At 38.7% G+C, this 15,844-nt stretch overlaps 1 protein-coding gene across 23 annotated transcripts in view; it reads right to left on the reverse strand.

Moving 5' to 3' along the window:
* The window catches only part of ANK3 (ankyrin 3), a 755,326-nt gene that overhangs the window by 226,054 nt on the left and 513,428 nt on the right, over positions 1 to 15,844 (reverse strand). For all 23 annotated transcript variants that reach the window (XM_066348428.1, XM_066348429.1, XM_066348430.1 and 20 more), the window contains 5 exons: positions 15,589 to 15,687; positions 15,280 to 15,378; positions 11,073 to 11,171; positions 3,978 to 4,163; positions 2,029 to 2,127 (listed from right to left, as the gene is read on the reverse strand). In XM_066348428.1, coding sequence (XP_066204525.1) covers positions 2,029 to 2,127; positions 3,978 to 4,163; positions 11,073 to 11,171; positions 15,280 to 15,378; positions 15,589 to 15,687 — 582 coding nt within the window. The remainder of the gene's footprint in view (positions 1 to 2,028; positions 2,128 to 3,977; positions 4,164 to 11,072; positions 11,172 to 15,279; positions 15,379 to 15,588; positions 15,688 to 15,844) is intronic.

Below are 15,844 nucleotides of genomic sequence, written 5' to 3' on the forward strand. Positions count from 1 at the left end.
TAAATAACAATACAATGTGATTATTTTAACTCGTATGTGCTAACTCAGGCAAAATTAACAACATTCATCTGAGGTCTCCACTAATCCTTTTTTTTAAGCAGAAGAGAGAGAGAGAGAAAGAGAGAGAGAGGGACAGACAGGGACAGACAGACAAAAAGGAAGAGAGATGAGGAGCATCAACTCATAGCTGGCGCACCTTAGTTGTTCACTGATTGCTTTCTCATATGTGCTTTGACCCGGGGACCCCAGCTGAGCCAGTGACTCCTTGCTCAAGCCAGTGACTTCAGGCTTCAAGCTAGCAACTCTATGCTCAAGCTGCAGGAGCCCGGACTCAAACTAGGCCTCAGGTCTGCCTTGTCCCTGAAGCCCAAGGATGCAGCTAATGTAGTGAGAACAAAGCTGTAGAGCAGGGGTGGTCAACCTTTTTATACCTACCGCCCACTTTTGTATCTCTGTTAGTAGTAAAATTTTCTAACTGCCCACTGGTTCCACAGTAATGGTGATTTATAAAGTAGGGAAGTAACTTTACTTTATAAAATTTATAAAGCAGAGTTACAGCAAGTTAAAGCATATAATAATAATTACTTACCAAGTACTTTATGTCGGATTTTTGCTGTTTGGCAGAATAAATCTTTATAAAACAACTTACTATAGTTAAATCTATCTTTTTATTTATACTTTGGTTGCTCTGCTACCACCCACCATGAAAGCTGGAACGCTCACTAGGGGCGGTAGGGACCAGGTTGACTACCACTGCTCTAGAGTCTAGACGTGAGCCGACTGGCACTCTGAGTCATTTAAACCATAAAGGCTGCTAGCATGCTGATTATGATAGGGTAGAAGATAGGACTAATAAGATGGAAAAGAAGAATGAACCCCTAAGGTTACCTAATGACTAAATACTGACATGGTTAAGAGTTTTGGCACCGAAATCCCGCCTTTTCTAATTTGCTAGTTGTCACCTTGGACCAGCTACTTCTTATCTCTAAGCCTTGGTTTAAGTAAAACAGGCATAAGTAACACTTTCCTGGACAAAAATGCTTAACCTGGCATCTGCCACCCAATAATTCCTTCAAAGATGCTCTTACTGTTACTGCTGCTGTTATGCCCCATCTCCCGATGTGATCTAGTCCCACTTCTCCTGTAACAAGTGACATTTCAGCAAAAATAATATATACTTCAAATACTGTGTTCAAAATCACTGCTGCTGTCAGTGAGAAGGCTATGACCGATGCAGCCAAATGTTTAATACACTCTTTTAAGTTCTCATACTGACCCAATAAAGGAATGATAACATTATTTTATTATGATTTATATCATAATTTATATTACTTTATCTTACAAGTGAGGAAACTGGTGAAAAGTTAAAATCAAAATTTGAACCAAGGGCAAATAAATTCCGAGTCCACACTTAAAGCCACTGCACCAATCTGTTTCTGACTCCATTTCTGCTTCTGACGATAATGATGTTTATGATGATTAAGCTTAGCACTGAACCAGAGCAGTATGACTCTGGTCACATGTCCTCACTGCTGTCCAGTGATACACATGCCGCAAATTCCTTTCTCCGTGAAGGTGAGCTTACTCACGTTACAGAATCTTGTTTCCCATTATGCAAGTTTGTTGGGGACAGAAAACAAAGCAAAAGATGACCTCTGTTATTTGGGTTCTGAAGTTTGGGCCTCATCCAGATAGATATTCCAGCACATTCCCACTTGCAAGGTCAAGATTCTGATCTAGAGACCTGTTGGTTGCCACTTAACCAATTTCTAATAGTCTCAGATATTTCAACCTGGGGAAAAGTTTGTAGCTTCCAATCATGATTACTTGACTCACCTCTTCCATTTATTCACATATATATTTAATTACCCCCCCCCACCGCATCTTGGTTTACTTTTCCTGTAAGAAACAGGCACATCTGTTTAAAAGCAAAAGAGTCAGTCTCAACCTCCCCCTCATGCTGGGAGAGGAAGGTTACGAATCATTTCAAATGCTTTAAAGGCATGTCACATTGCAGCGTGCTCTTACCCTTGCAGTGAAATCCACAGCAGCTGCTCGGTTTAACAGCAATGTGGCTACATTGATATTTCCATAGTGAGCAGCTATGTGGAGCGGGGTGAAGCCACTCTGTAGAGAAAACACAGCAGACATTTAATTGATTCCTTCTGGCCCCTTGTCAGACATGTTAATACCATAGCCCTGCCCAAATAAAAATCAGGAAGCAAAATATGCCGAAGTCCACATTCAATTCTGTACTAGGTTTCTTTCGGCGAGTGCCAAATGCTCACAGAGCTTTAAATAAATGCCAAACTTGTAGGCAGCAGAACAGCCAGGAAGGAAACAAGGGTGAAGACTGAGCAGTTTTAGTAATCTGGGAGTAGTACGTGAAAGTGGCGACATTTCAGAAAGTTAAAATACAACAAAAATCATGACAGCTCATAGAAGTTCAATTACTATCAACTGTTTTATTACTGCTGACAGAATTGTTCATTGATACTCTGCCAAAATTCAATTCATTTTATATATTCAATGTAAGGTAGAATTATGATGATGAAAGCAATTTGGGGGAAAAGGTACACTACAATTAATTGGTCTTGTGTAATGGGTGATGGTATTCTATAAAGCATCCACAAGTTGGTCTTTTTATTAGCAAATGCCTATTTGATAACACGTGTTTCTGGATCATTCATACCAGGGTCATTTTACTTCCTTACAAAATGCTAAAACATGCAGCGATTCACTTAGTCCCCAAAGATTGAAACCTTATAGGAGCTAGATGCCATTCTAAATTGTTAGCAAGCTTCTTAGCCATGCTAGCTATTTTACTGACTCTTGTGGAAGGGTGGGTCATATTGGTACCATTGTGAGGTAACTTTCCTTTTGCTGACACCCCTGAGGGTAAGTGTCATGCGGAACTCTACGGAATCCGTCCTAGATGAGTAGAATGACAGGGTTGTCTGCAGCTTTTGATAGAGCCAGTGAGCATCTAAACTGTCGGAACTCTTCATCTCACACACCTCTATAGCAATACTCTTAAGTTTCCAGGATTCCTCAATTCCTCCTTTCAAAGACTGGGTTCAGCTGCAGAAAGCCCTGGTAATCAAACTACTGTCTTCTCTGGCACATGCTACTTTGGGGGCGGGGGTAGAAAGCAGGTATCTAGCCTACAGAAGGCGATGCAAAGAAGAAGGGAAAGAAATGAGGCCGCAGCACTAAGGGAGGGGAAAATGATGATGCAGATATAGATTATATGTATATGTATATATATATATGTACCTCTGTTGTTCTATTCACCACCATCTAGGTTAACACATTTGGAAGCAAAGAGGAGGAAAAAATGAACGGTTAGTTCGCTGTTGGTGATGTGGATTGCAGAAAGCTCATGGCAGCTACGTAATGAGGATGGCAGCTCTGACGGCAGCACGGGAGGCAGAGAAAGACAGCTAGACTGAATGAAGGGCTACATGAGGGCCGACTCCGATCGCCACCTTCCCTTCACAGAAACTCCAGGAATACGTGTGAGCACAGCAGGGATTTGGGGCCGGGACGCTGGCTGCTGGCATGCTCTCCACAGCTGATCAGTTCTCAGTGCATTGCCTGTCATCTCACATATCAACCAAAGGATGATTTGTACACGCTGTTGTTAGCATTTCATAATTTTTCACCCTAATGTCTGAGCTGAAGTGTTACATACATTACAAGTTTATTATGAGGAATAAAACTACGTATCAGGTTCCTATAGCTCAATTTTGAGTTGGCCTCTCTGTTAGCAAGCATAGGGCGGCCTCTGCAATCACTTCCTAGCTTTACAGGCAAAGGGGGGTGTGCTCCGATTGGCTGATGTGGGACACTTATTTTTTATCCCTTCCAGTGAGGTTGAATGTTTGGCCTAAGCTTGCCAAAAGGGAGACCCAGCATCTCCCAGGATGCTGACACAGGCTGGCTGGCTGCAACACGGACGTGCCCCTGTGCCTCACCTTGGATTCCACGTCTGCGTTGTTGTCATTCTGCAGCAGCAGGGCAGCGGCTTTCGTGTCGTCCTTTCGGGCGGCGATGTGAAGAGCTGGAAGACGCACTTTGCCTTTAGTGTCATTTTCTAGCAAGAGTGAAACAACTTGGTCGTGACCCTGCTGCAAAGCCACTGCCAACGGTGTGAAGCCATCCTGTAAATAAATGGGTGGGTCAAGACTGGTTCCAATGCATGCTTTCTTTTTGGTAAACAAATAAGAAGGTGATCAAGTGTCAATCTGCATTTAGGGTTAGTAAAGCGAATATATGTAAGTAAACATATATATGAAAAGGCATTTTCAAAGGTACATAGATCAAAGCAGAAAATAATAAGAAACTTGCAATAAGTTTATGGGGTTTTCTTTCTGTTAAAAAGTGACATACATTTCTTTTTTTTCAGTTGCATCTCCATATTTATGGCAGCATTGTTCACAATAGCGAAGATCTGGAAACAGCCCAAGTGTCCGTCAGTGGACGAGTGGATTAAAAAGCTGTGGTACATATATACAATGGAATACTATGGGGCCATGAAAAAGAAGGAAATATTACCTTTTGCAACAATATGGAGGAACCTGGAAACTATTATGTTGAGTGAAATAAGCCAGGCAGAAAAAAAAAATATCATATGACCTCACTTATTTGAGGAATCCAAGGAATAATGAGAATTGAGGAATGGATTTGAGACAGAGGAGGGATCAAAGGGACCAGAGGAAAAGAGGACAGAGGGAAAGGGGATGATATGATGGGATAAACCTGAAGGGAGGGGGGAGGGTGCTGTAGGGATGGGGGCAGGAAAGATGTTGAAGGGAATAGGGGGGAGGGGGGAGGCATTCGGGGTGACCCTAGAATCTATGTAAACGCAATTAATTAAATAAAAAATGTTAAAAAAGTGACATACATTAATTGGGGAAATTTGAAAATATACAAAAGTATTATATAAAGAATAAAAAATGCCATAATTTCAATATCCATAAAATCTCAGTGAAAACAATAACATTTCAGGTTAAATCCAGGTTAATTTTTCAAAGGATCACATTATGCTATAAAAATTTCCACTGATATTTTAAAATTGAGGGAGATGCCTATCTGGTTCATTACTCTTCCTGCTTATACCTAGCAGATACCGGGTACTCAATTAGGGTATGTGAATTCATAAACTATAATCATCGCTGTTTTAAGAAAGGTCAACATAAAGTACTCTCGGCTTCTATGACTAAAGAGGGAAGCAGGCACAGGGACCATGCAGAATATGACTGTAATAAACTCACATATACACATTTGTACATTTTGTATTACTCTGGGACTTGACAAAGAGGAGACAGCTACAGATCTCACTGTGGGTATTTGATTTGTGGGTGATCTAGTGCCTTTGACTGTAGAATAAATAACACAGAGGAAAATCCTAGGCTGGCTCACAAATTTTCCTTTCGAAATGCTTTCATTACCATACTCCAAAGAATATTTAAAAATTATTTTTACTAGAGAATTGGCAAGTAAGTTACTTATTACTTTATTTGGGGAATGATATTTTATTTCTGAGGCCCTTGTGGTATAAAATGAGGACTACTGTAATAGAAACACCTTTGTAAGGTGGGGAGAGAAAACCTACTTACTTGCCTACCAGTGTCTTGTGTATGTAAAAGACCACTTCCCTCATTCTTTTCCTTGCCGGAAAATAGATAAGGCTCTTATCGCTTGTTTGACTGAATGCAAAGCAGCACATTCTCAATTCAAGGATGTGGAACATAGTGGTCACAATGCACCTAACAGACAATATTGCCCAGGTTCCTCTCACATAAATCCTGTCATCCAGCCAGTCTCCTTAACTGTGGACGTGGAGACTATTCCTACCCTCGCATCTATACTCTGCTGGTTCCCACACCCTGAAATGTCCTCCTCCTCATTCTACATATAAAAATTCTCTCTATTCTCCATGCTTTGAGATCTAGCTTAAGTTCTAACATTGTAACATTTCCAAGAAAAGCCAAAAGAGGAAAAGGACGAGCATTAATGTAACCAGAAAGATGTTCTAAGCAGCCAGAAGTAAGAGAGCAGAGAACGGTTTGCAACCAAGATATTACCAAAATGGTATGCTTGGTTTACATGTAAGAACATCAAGTTCAAAGTGTAATTTAACGTTATGAGAAAGTAATCTGTATAACCATGTGAATATGTGATCTCATTCTCATAAAGATAACTGTGTGTGTGTTGTGTACATGAACAAAAAACACGGGTGAATAGACAAAATGTTATCTCTAGGGAAAAACAATAGTGCCTTTTTCCTCTTTTTGACTTTTATTACACTGTCTTATTTATGTACTACATTACTTCCACAATAAAAAGAAAAAAATACATTTTTTAAAAAAGGATAGAGTGCTAAAAGAAAAAAACTGTGTATTAAGAGTTAAAACCTAGATAAAAACTAATGGGTAGAAATGACAGCCCACTGCTGTTCCAGAGCAAAACTAAATGGCTACATTTTCCCGGATATAACTTTTTAAATTCACAGGGCCCATACATAGAGAAATGCACCAAAATAAATAAATAAATAAATAAACTCTAACTGAGATGATTAGCATCATCAAAAAGAATCTGCTGCCTGCATAAGCCAGTTAAAGACAGACACAAAGATTCCAGCTCTAAGGTGGTAAGAACTAAAATTAGCAGCTGCAGACTTTGTTTCCAAACTGAGTTTAAAAAGTTGGGTTTGCTCTGTGCCGTTCTTTTGAACAGAAAAATTCATGCTAAAGAAACAGTGACAGAAGCTCTCTGAGTAACGTCACCTCTCTGTGGGGTGTCTGGCACCGGGCTGAACTCGTGGAATAAGTGAACAAATACAGTGTGGGGAAAGTAGGTTTACAGTTGTGAGTACACAAAACACTAAGCTTATTCTTGTATGATTATTATTAATTATTGTATTATTTATTTTTATTACAACTGTAAACCTACTCTTGTACATCCTATACATTAATCTAATGCTTTGAAAATCTTAACAAGAGATGGGAGATATATATGGAACAGATATACATAATATACAGTATATAGTAACATAGAAATAGCTTAAAAACCACAATCATGCCAAAGATTTGATCCATATATTCAAGGGGTGTGTGTGTGTGTGTGTATGTATATATATATATATACACATACACACACACACACCATGTATTAAAGAAACTTGGCAATATCGCATTATTTAATGAATTAAAAATTCTGTTAAATATTTGCCATCTAAATGATCCTCTAATTGCCCCCTACTGTTTGTTCTGTAAATACAGACGTCTATAAATATGACAATATCATTCTAATAAGAGAGCAGTATCATATTTAGAACACTTTGTCAATAAAATGTTTTATTTCTTGCTGGTTCCATTTATTTTCTAATACCAGCAATCCAAAAGAGATAATAATTTAATCAAATGGTCAAACATCTCGAGTCGGATAGCTTTTATTTATGTAGTGAGGCACCAGCAACCCTCATGAAGATGTGAATGTGACTTGTTTTAAGAACATTTATTTAACATTATTTAACATTTATTTTCTGATTTATAAGTAAATCAGAAAAAAACAAGAATTGCATGATTCCATACATTGGTGGGACATAAAAATGAGACTAAGAGACATGGACAAGAGTGTGGTGGTTATGGGGTGGGGGAGGGAAGGAGGGAGAGGGGAAGGGGGAGGGGAAGGGGCACAAAGAAAACTAGATAGAAGGTGACGGAGGACAATCTGACTTTGGGTGATGGGTATGCAACATAATTGAATGACAAGAGAAGCTGGACATGTTTTCTTTGAATATATGTACCCTGATTTATTGATATCACCCCATTAAGATTAATAAAAATTTATATAAAAAATTTATTTATTGTATTTTTATAGGTACTGAAAAAGATAACATGAAATTAAGCTAATATAAAGACGTAAAAATATTTAAAAATATAACCTTTGTCAAAAGACTGAATTACTTTTTGAGGATCTCACATACTAATTTTCTTAGCTGTAGTGCCTCTCTTGGATCTTGAAAGCTTAAAAAAATGCCAGAGAATTAAGTGAGTTATGATGCTAAGTTTACAAGGCAGTTCAGATCTATCAGCAGGAAGCTGGGCTGACACGCTTGCTTCTAAAGGAGAGATATTTAGTGATCTGTACATCCCAGTCAAAAAAAGAAGACTACCTGTCCCTCACAGACAGAAACAGCACCATGGCATCCCTTTCATTAGGGCATTTCTATTATTTAGGATTTCCATCCAAAAACGAGAATGGATTTTCTCTTATCCAACAATGCTCCCTCCCCCACCTCCCCCACCCCGGTCCCCACTGTCAGACCCTGTGTGAACCTGACCTCAGCCCCAGGCACCGCACTCAGACAAGCTACACGCCCGCTGGGAAGAGAGGCACTGCCTGACATCTGCCAAATGTTCGTTCTTTGGTTATCAAATCCGCAGTTCTTTCTTAACTAGCCTCAAGAATATTATTATAAAAAAATCAGTCCTCATAATAAAATTCCCCAACAGTACTGAAGGGTATAAAGTGAAAAGTAAAGCTCCTTCCTAATTCCCAGAATAAACTGCTGATAACATTATACTAAGAGCGTGTTTCTGTATCAGCACGTATAGTCTTGCTTCATTTTTAATAAAGCAACATAGTATTTTATTGTATGATATAATTATAGCAATGCGGATTAAATAGGTTTCCTAATTGGTACATATTTAGGTTCCCTTCGGGTTTTAAAAAAAGTATTATTTTAATTTATGTTGGATTTCCTATATACTGTTTTCGCATTCTCTTCTAACATACATGTACTATGAATTATTAGAAGTGGAACTGCCAAATTAAAATTTGTAAAATATTCATTTTTAACAGCTACTGCTAAAATGTTCTGCAAAGGTGGTGCAGCCAACTATCACTTGTACCAACCGTAGGAAAATTTCAGTTTCTTCTGCTCTTTAAATTTTTCCCTCAACTCATAGGTATAAGAATAGACCTCATTCTTTATCCAATTAATAAATTAATATTTCTTTGACTATGAGTGAGGGTAAGATATTCTCATGTATTTATGGTCATTTGTATGCCTTTTTGTGTGAAACTGCCTCTTTATATATTTTGTGGTTTCCCTGGAAGGCATGATCTCAAAAGTTTGGTGGGTTAACATGTGATTACTTTAATCCAGGGGTCCCCAAACTACGGCCCGCGGGCCGCATGCAGCCCTGAGGCCATTTATCCAGCCCCTGCTGCACTTCCGAAAGGGACACCTCTTTCATTGGTGGTCAGTGAGAGGAGCATAGTTCCCACTGAAATACTGGTCAGTTTGTTGATTTACATTTACTTGTTCTTTATTTTAAATATTGCATTTGTTCCCGTTTTGCTTTTTTACTTTAAAATAAGATATGTGCAGTGTGCATAGGGATTTGTTCATAGTTTTTTTTATAGTCCGGCCCTCCAACTGTCTGAGGGACAGTGAACTGGCCCCCTGTGTAAAAAGTTTGGGGACCCCTGCTATAATCCCAACTTTCTCGTGCCACTCAGGGAACAGTCTGAGTGCAAGTGAGAGGAGAGGTACTATGACAAGGATACTGCTGCACCATCTGTCCTAATTCATTACTTTGTTAAAAATACAGAATACCCAAATGTTGTTCCTTTATTATTAGCAATAGATTTTTAGTGGTATGCTTCATAAGAAATTACCTAAGATAGTAACAATGACTTCTTTTTTTTTTTTTTTTTTTTTCATTTTTCTGAAGCTGGAAACAGGGAGAGACAGTCAGACAGACTCCCGCATGCGCCCGACCGGGATCCACCCGGCCCGCCCACCAGGGGCGGTGCTCTGCCCCCCAGGGGGCGATGCTCTGCCCATCCTGGGCGTCGCCATATTGCGACCAGAGCCACTCTAGCGCCTGAGGCAGAGGCCAAGGAGCCATCCCCAGTGCCCAGGCCATCTTTGCTCCAATGGAGCCTCGGCTGCGGGAGGGGAAGAGAGAGACAGAGAGGAAAGCGCGGCGGAGGGGTGGAGAAGCAAATGGGCGCTTCTCCTATGTGCCCTGGCCGGGAATCAAACCCAGGTCCTCCGCACGCTAGGCCGACGCTCTACCGCTGAGCCAACCGGCCAGGGCTCTAACAATGACTTCTTAAATAACTTTTTATTTTAGGCTTTGGCCGGTTGTCTCAGCAGTGGAGCATAGGCCTGACGTGTAGAGGTCCCAGCTTCGATTTCGGCCAGGGCACACAGGAGAAGCGCCCATCTACTTCTCCACCCTTCCTCTCCCTTTTCTCTATCTCTCTCTTCCCCTCCTGCAGACAAGGCTTCATTGGAGCAAAGTTGGCCCCGGCACTGAGAATGGCTCCATGGCCTCCACCTTAGGCACTAGAAGGGCTCCGAATGCAGTGGAGCAACACCCTAGAGGGCCGAGCATCGCCCCCTGGTGGGCATGCTGGGTGGATCCGTGTCCGGCGCTTGCGAGAGTCTGTCTGCCTCCGCACCCCCCTCACACTTCTCATTATGGAAAAATAAAAACAAAACAAAACAAAAAATAACCTTTTTATTTTAAAATTATTGTTCTATTCAGGAATCCAAAGATTTTTTCAAATACAACTTTTATTTATACTTAAAATATATACTAGTTTTGTTTGAAAGTATGAATTAAATCTATTAGTTAACTTTAGAAATCTATAAATTCAATTATTATTATGCTAACTTAAATTTGAAAAAAATTAAAAACGTGTTTTATCATAAAAATATTTCAAAACAGTGGCTGCCTTTGAAGCAAAATTATAAAAAAAAATGAAAAAGTGTTCTCAAGCAAATATTTAAATGCCAAATTAATAGCTCATTTACAGGGTAGGGCTAGACATTTAAGAGCAGTTAGGGTATCTATGCAATGGAAAATTCTTTAAAATTAAAAATAGACTTTCTAATGTAGTTTCTAAAAATGTATGAATCCACACATTAATATACAATATAAAATACCAGTGAGATAAATTTTAAATGTTACAACTCCAGGTATACAAAGTACCCTAGAAACACCTAAGCTTTCCCACTGAAAGAATCAAAAGAATCGGTGTCTTACCTCTGTGGCTAGGCTCTGGCTTGCACCATTGTCAAGAAGAAACTTGACAACTTCCAGGTGGTTTTCCTGGGCTGCCATATACAATGGCGTGAAACCATTCTGCAAAATAAAAAATAAAATGTTTGTGGCTTTCTACAGACAACCTATTTCTGCACTGTACTGATAATACTGTTTCAAGAAATGCCCACATATAATACTTTTATTTATTTATTTTTCTAAACAATTTTTTAGATTATTTATTTATTTATTTTAGAGAGAGGAGACAGAGAGAGAGACAGAGAGAGAAGGGAGGGAGGAGCAGAAAGCATCCACTCCCATATGTGCCTTGACCAGGGAAGCCCAGGGTTTTGAACCGGCGACCTCAGTGTTCCAGGTCAATGCTTTTACCCACTGTGCCACCGCAGGTCAGGACATATAATACTTTTAAATAATACTTTAATGCAGATAAACATTTATTAAGAAAACCTAATAAAAACATTATTATTACTCTCAGCACAAAGAAGTGTAAGACAAGTAATTCAATGTGTTGTCACTGGACAACCTATGGATGAAATGATTTTCTGTGCAAGAGCACCTGGATTAGGAGAATGGTCAGATTTCTGGGGGAAAAAATGATGTTTTTCTCTTAAGAAAAAAAAAGTACAGCACCATTTTTATATTCATTTCCTAACTTTGGAAATTTCCAAAAGAAAGAGTTGAACAAAAGGGAACATATGGGCACCCAATTTACATTTTCTTTTCTGTAGCAACAAATGACACAATTCTCAAAAGGGAAAGCAGCTCAAGATTGAGCAAGTATGCTCTTTAATGTTTGATGTTATTTAAAATCTTCAATATCTACTGCTCTGAACATTTATTATGGTGTTATTATAAGCATGCAGACTCATAAGTTTATAGGTTATTTTCAGGCATGCTGCCTAGTACCCACTAAAATCAAATATAGTAGTAAAATAAAGTAGAAAGTCCTCCTGTTATTTAAGTTAAGGGCTTAAATTTCATTCATGAGATTTTCTTATCCATCCTAGTTTTCTAGATGCAGCCTTTGCATGTCATAAAGAGATGCTCTCAACTACAATGTTGAAGGCATGGTGATTTGCGCGGATTTACATGTGGAGGTGTGCTATAAGGTAGGTCAGAGAGGCTCAATCTGGACACCACACCCATTGTTTAACTTCATCAGTACCGGATCTCCCTACCGTAGGAAATATTAAAAAATACAAAAAGACCAAGGAGGCACTGGCTTAATTAAAGAGTCCTTTCATTTTTAGCCCCATTATGAAAACCTGTCCATTTAGAATACTTCAGTAGTGAAGGTAAAATACTATTTAAAACAGACTTTGCTTCTTTATAAAAAGACTCTGCTTCTTTTGGAGCCATATAGTATAAAATGAAGACAGAGAAAACAGTGAGGGTTGTCACCTGACATGGCAGTCTGACATTGTTGTTGTCTTCTGTACAAAGTATTAAGGACTTAATTATAGTAGAGTTCCTTAGAATCACAAATTAATTAATCAACCTGAATTCTTTCTCAGGGTAGGCCTAAAGGATTCCTGGATGTCAAGTAATGTAAAAAAAGAGTTAACTAACTTAAGACCCAAGATCAAGGCAATGACAAGAATTAGTGAAAAAATGTCTACAGATGCTCACTTTACAGAGCCTCTGTTTATAAGATTAAAACTTGATAATGCCCAAAGTTATTTTTATTTTCAAGGCAAGAAAAATGTTTGTAGTTAAGGAAGGTCAGGGACTCTCCTTGCACTTTTTCTGATTGGCTCTTAAATATTACCTGGAGGATAAATTTCACCGAGACAAAGCTGTTGTCTTTCTGGAATATTAATAGTTCTGTAAAGTTTTCATGTGTTGCCACATAAATGAAATTTAATCTCATTTCCTGGTATTTACTGCTTGTTGTTTAGAAGAGCTCCTATTGAAAAGTTGCTACCAGGAATTATCATGGAAACTCCATCCTGCTCATGGTCATCTCATTATTACACATTCTGTCCACGGAACAAGGCGGCTCAGAAGGCATATGGAGATTGGTGTCCAGACGAAGGGAGACACGCTCTGCTGTGAACTGTGTAGCAGGGTATGCCACGCACAGCTGCAAGGAACAGGGACTCTCACAGCCTGCGTTCCTTGCCTTCACTTCCACATCACTAGGGGATGTGTACAGATTGAAATAAAATCTGGTTAGGATTTTACTTTGACTGAAGCTTCTCCCAGAAGTTGCAGAGAAGGTTTAAAACTATGGTTGCTCTAAACAGTGGTCAAAAGTGTGTGCAATGTTTAAAAGAAGGAGGTTTATTTTTTCTACTAGGTGGGGAGAAAACAAAATGGATTGGAGTTTTTCTGTATCTCTGAGCTTATTTCCAGTTATTTCCCAGTAAAAAATTATAAGGGCATTAAAAACAAATGGTTTAAAAGCCTGATGCATCTCTTGTAGTCAGCTGGTCTATATCTCTCTCAAAGTACTATGCTTGTCAGTATTTAACTTTATAACTTTTCTTTCTGGAAAAGCATTATTACTTCAAGTGAACTGTGTCATAGGGAATCGGGGGAAGTGGCATAGACCAGGGAAGAGAGGTCTAACTATAGGGAACTAGAATGAAATTAGACCAAATATACAAGAAATCATGTGGTTGAAAGTATTGAGGTTTCTCTCCCATTACACAGAAATTTAATGGCATCAAAGTGATCGTTGCTATGGCTGTAGCAACAAGGGAGGAAATCATTGCCATTCTGTGGACCCATAAGATACAGGAGGCTCCTGCCATCCAGAGATAGTCAGTACTGAGGAGATCGAGTGCACTTAAAATGGAGATCAAAAGGAAATAATAAAAGTTTGATTGAGACTTTATCTTAAAAGATAAAACTAGAAATTGTAAAAGCAAGTTTATGTAAGTTAACAAAATGTAGGTTACAACAGTGTTCTTATATGAGATCTCAGAATGAACAAAGACTAAATCAAATACAATTTTTGTAAAGAAAAAGTATAATTTTTCCAACAAATGTATCTGATAGCTTGACATCTTTTACTGTTTTATTTTCATAGTATAAGCAAGAAGACAGTCCTTTTGCAAAAAAGTATTTGAGGACCAAAGCCCTCACATAAATTTTGTGCCATTTAATCATTTTATTCTCAATCATTCTTATGTGAAACAACTCTCAGAAATCCAGCCTAACACTGCACACACTGTCTGGTCTAATAGTGCCAGAAAGCAAAATACCCACAGCTTAGCTGTACACCCAGCAATTCTCCCCACATCACTTTCCCTGGCCTTAGAGATTCCTGTTTTACCTTTTGCAATACTCTTTGTTTTATCACCAATTTGTTCAATATCCAACACCCTGGGGTAGAATGACAAACCAGGACAGATGTCAGCACTCAACTGGAAGGCATGTTTGAGTGGGGACCAGCTTCTAAAAATGGTCAGGTCCTTAGTAAATATCTGTGTTAGGATGATTGCTTTTCTATACAACCAGATGTCTGTGGGGACTCAAATAATGAAAAATTTGGATGATGAGGACCTATATTTTTTAAACCAGTAAAATAAAGTTACTTCTTTTAGACTGAAAATCTATCAAATGGTAATTAATTGTTATTCTTAGAAATTCACGCAAGATTCTGAGAGCTTTTAGGAGGACCTACTCAGTGAATTATTACCATATAACCATTATAAAGAATCTGAACATTTTAAAGGTTAGGGACTTTTAAAGTTTATTCTGCTTGTTTTTTCTTTTTAAAATGTCTCAAGGAACAATAATGATGCCTTAGTTAGTGGACAGGAGTTAACTAGTATCTTCCTTTTTTCAACTAGATAAAGCACGGATATATTCTGAACGTCTAAGAGCATCTCCTCACTTATAGGCATCCCCATTTCCTTTGTAGGTTAATAAATACAAAGACTGGACCTGAGCTAGCATCATGAAACAGTAGAAGTGCATTACAGATACCCCCTACACATGTGTCTATGACTACTAGCTATACATAGATGGATGACTTTAAAAAATCTCTACCTCTCACACGTATGGATTGCAAACAAGAATACATATGAATTTAAATAATATACAAAATATAACTATTCATTAAATATAGCTCTTCAGTATTGTATTCTTAAGAGGATATATGAATCAAGCAGCACCTGACCCAAGGGACATTATTTGTAAATTATAATAACAAAATTACTTTGCAACAGAGTTGGTTTACCTGTGATTGTGCATTAACATTGGCTCCATTTGTCACCAACACCTTCACCACCTCCGCTTGCCCAGCCAAAGATGCTATATGCAATGCTGTGTTTCCTTTCTGTAAGATGAAAAGTAAGATACATCAGCACTCCCATCTTTCTCTCTCTGTTTCAACAGTTTACAAAATATCAAATCCCAGTTTTAAGTTCCCCAAAGAGAACAACATGGACAAGGATTTTATGAGATATGTGCTTCATTTCTTACTGAGAGCTGCATCCTCACCGAATTTGGCAAGTGACATAAAAAGCATGAAGTGCGCGGTCCTCACCTTCGTAGCTGCATCCACATTGGCTTCTCTTTGCAGCAGTTCAGAAACAACTTCTACGTGGCCTTCTTTGGAAGCGAGATGGAGCGCGTTCAACCCATTCTGAGTAACAGTGAGGAGAAAGCATGACTCAGCAGGTTGAAAAGAGAGGAGTGAACGCTCTACCAAGTACTCTGGAGACAACATCCCACCCATAATCCCTTGCATCTGTGCTGGGTAGGAACTTGAATTAGGAATAATTAGGTGGGTTGTTTTCATA

This window comes from Saccopteryx leptura, chromosome 9, assembly GCF_036850995.1.
Source record: "Saccopteryx leptura isolate mSacLep1 chromosome 9, mSacLep1_pri_phased_curated, whole genome shotgun sequence".
Lineage (NCBI taxonomy): Eukaryota > Metazoa > Chordata > Mammalia > Chiroptera > Emballonuridae > Saccopteryx > Saccopteryx leptura.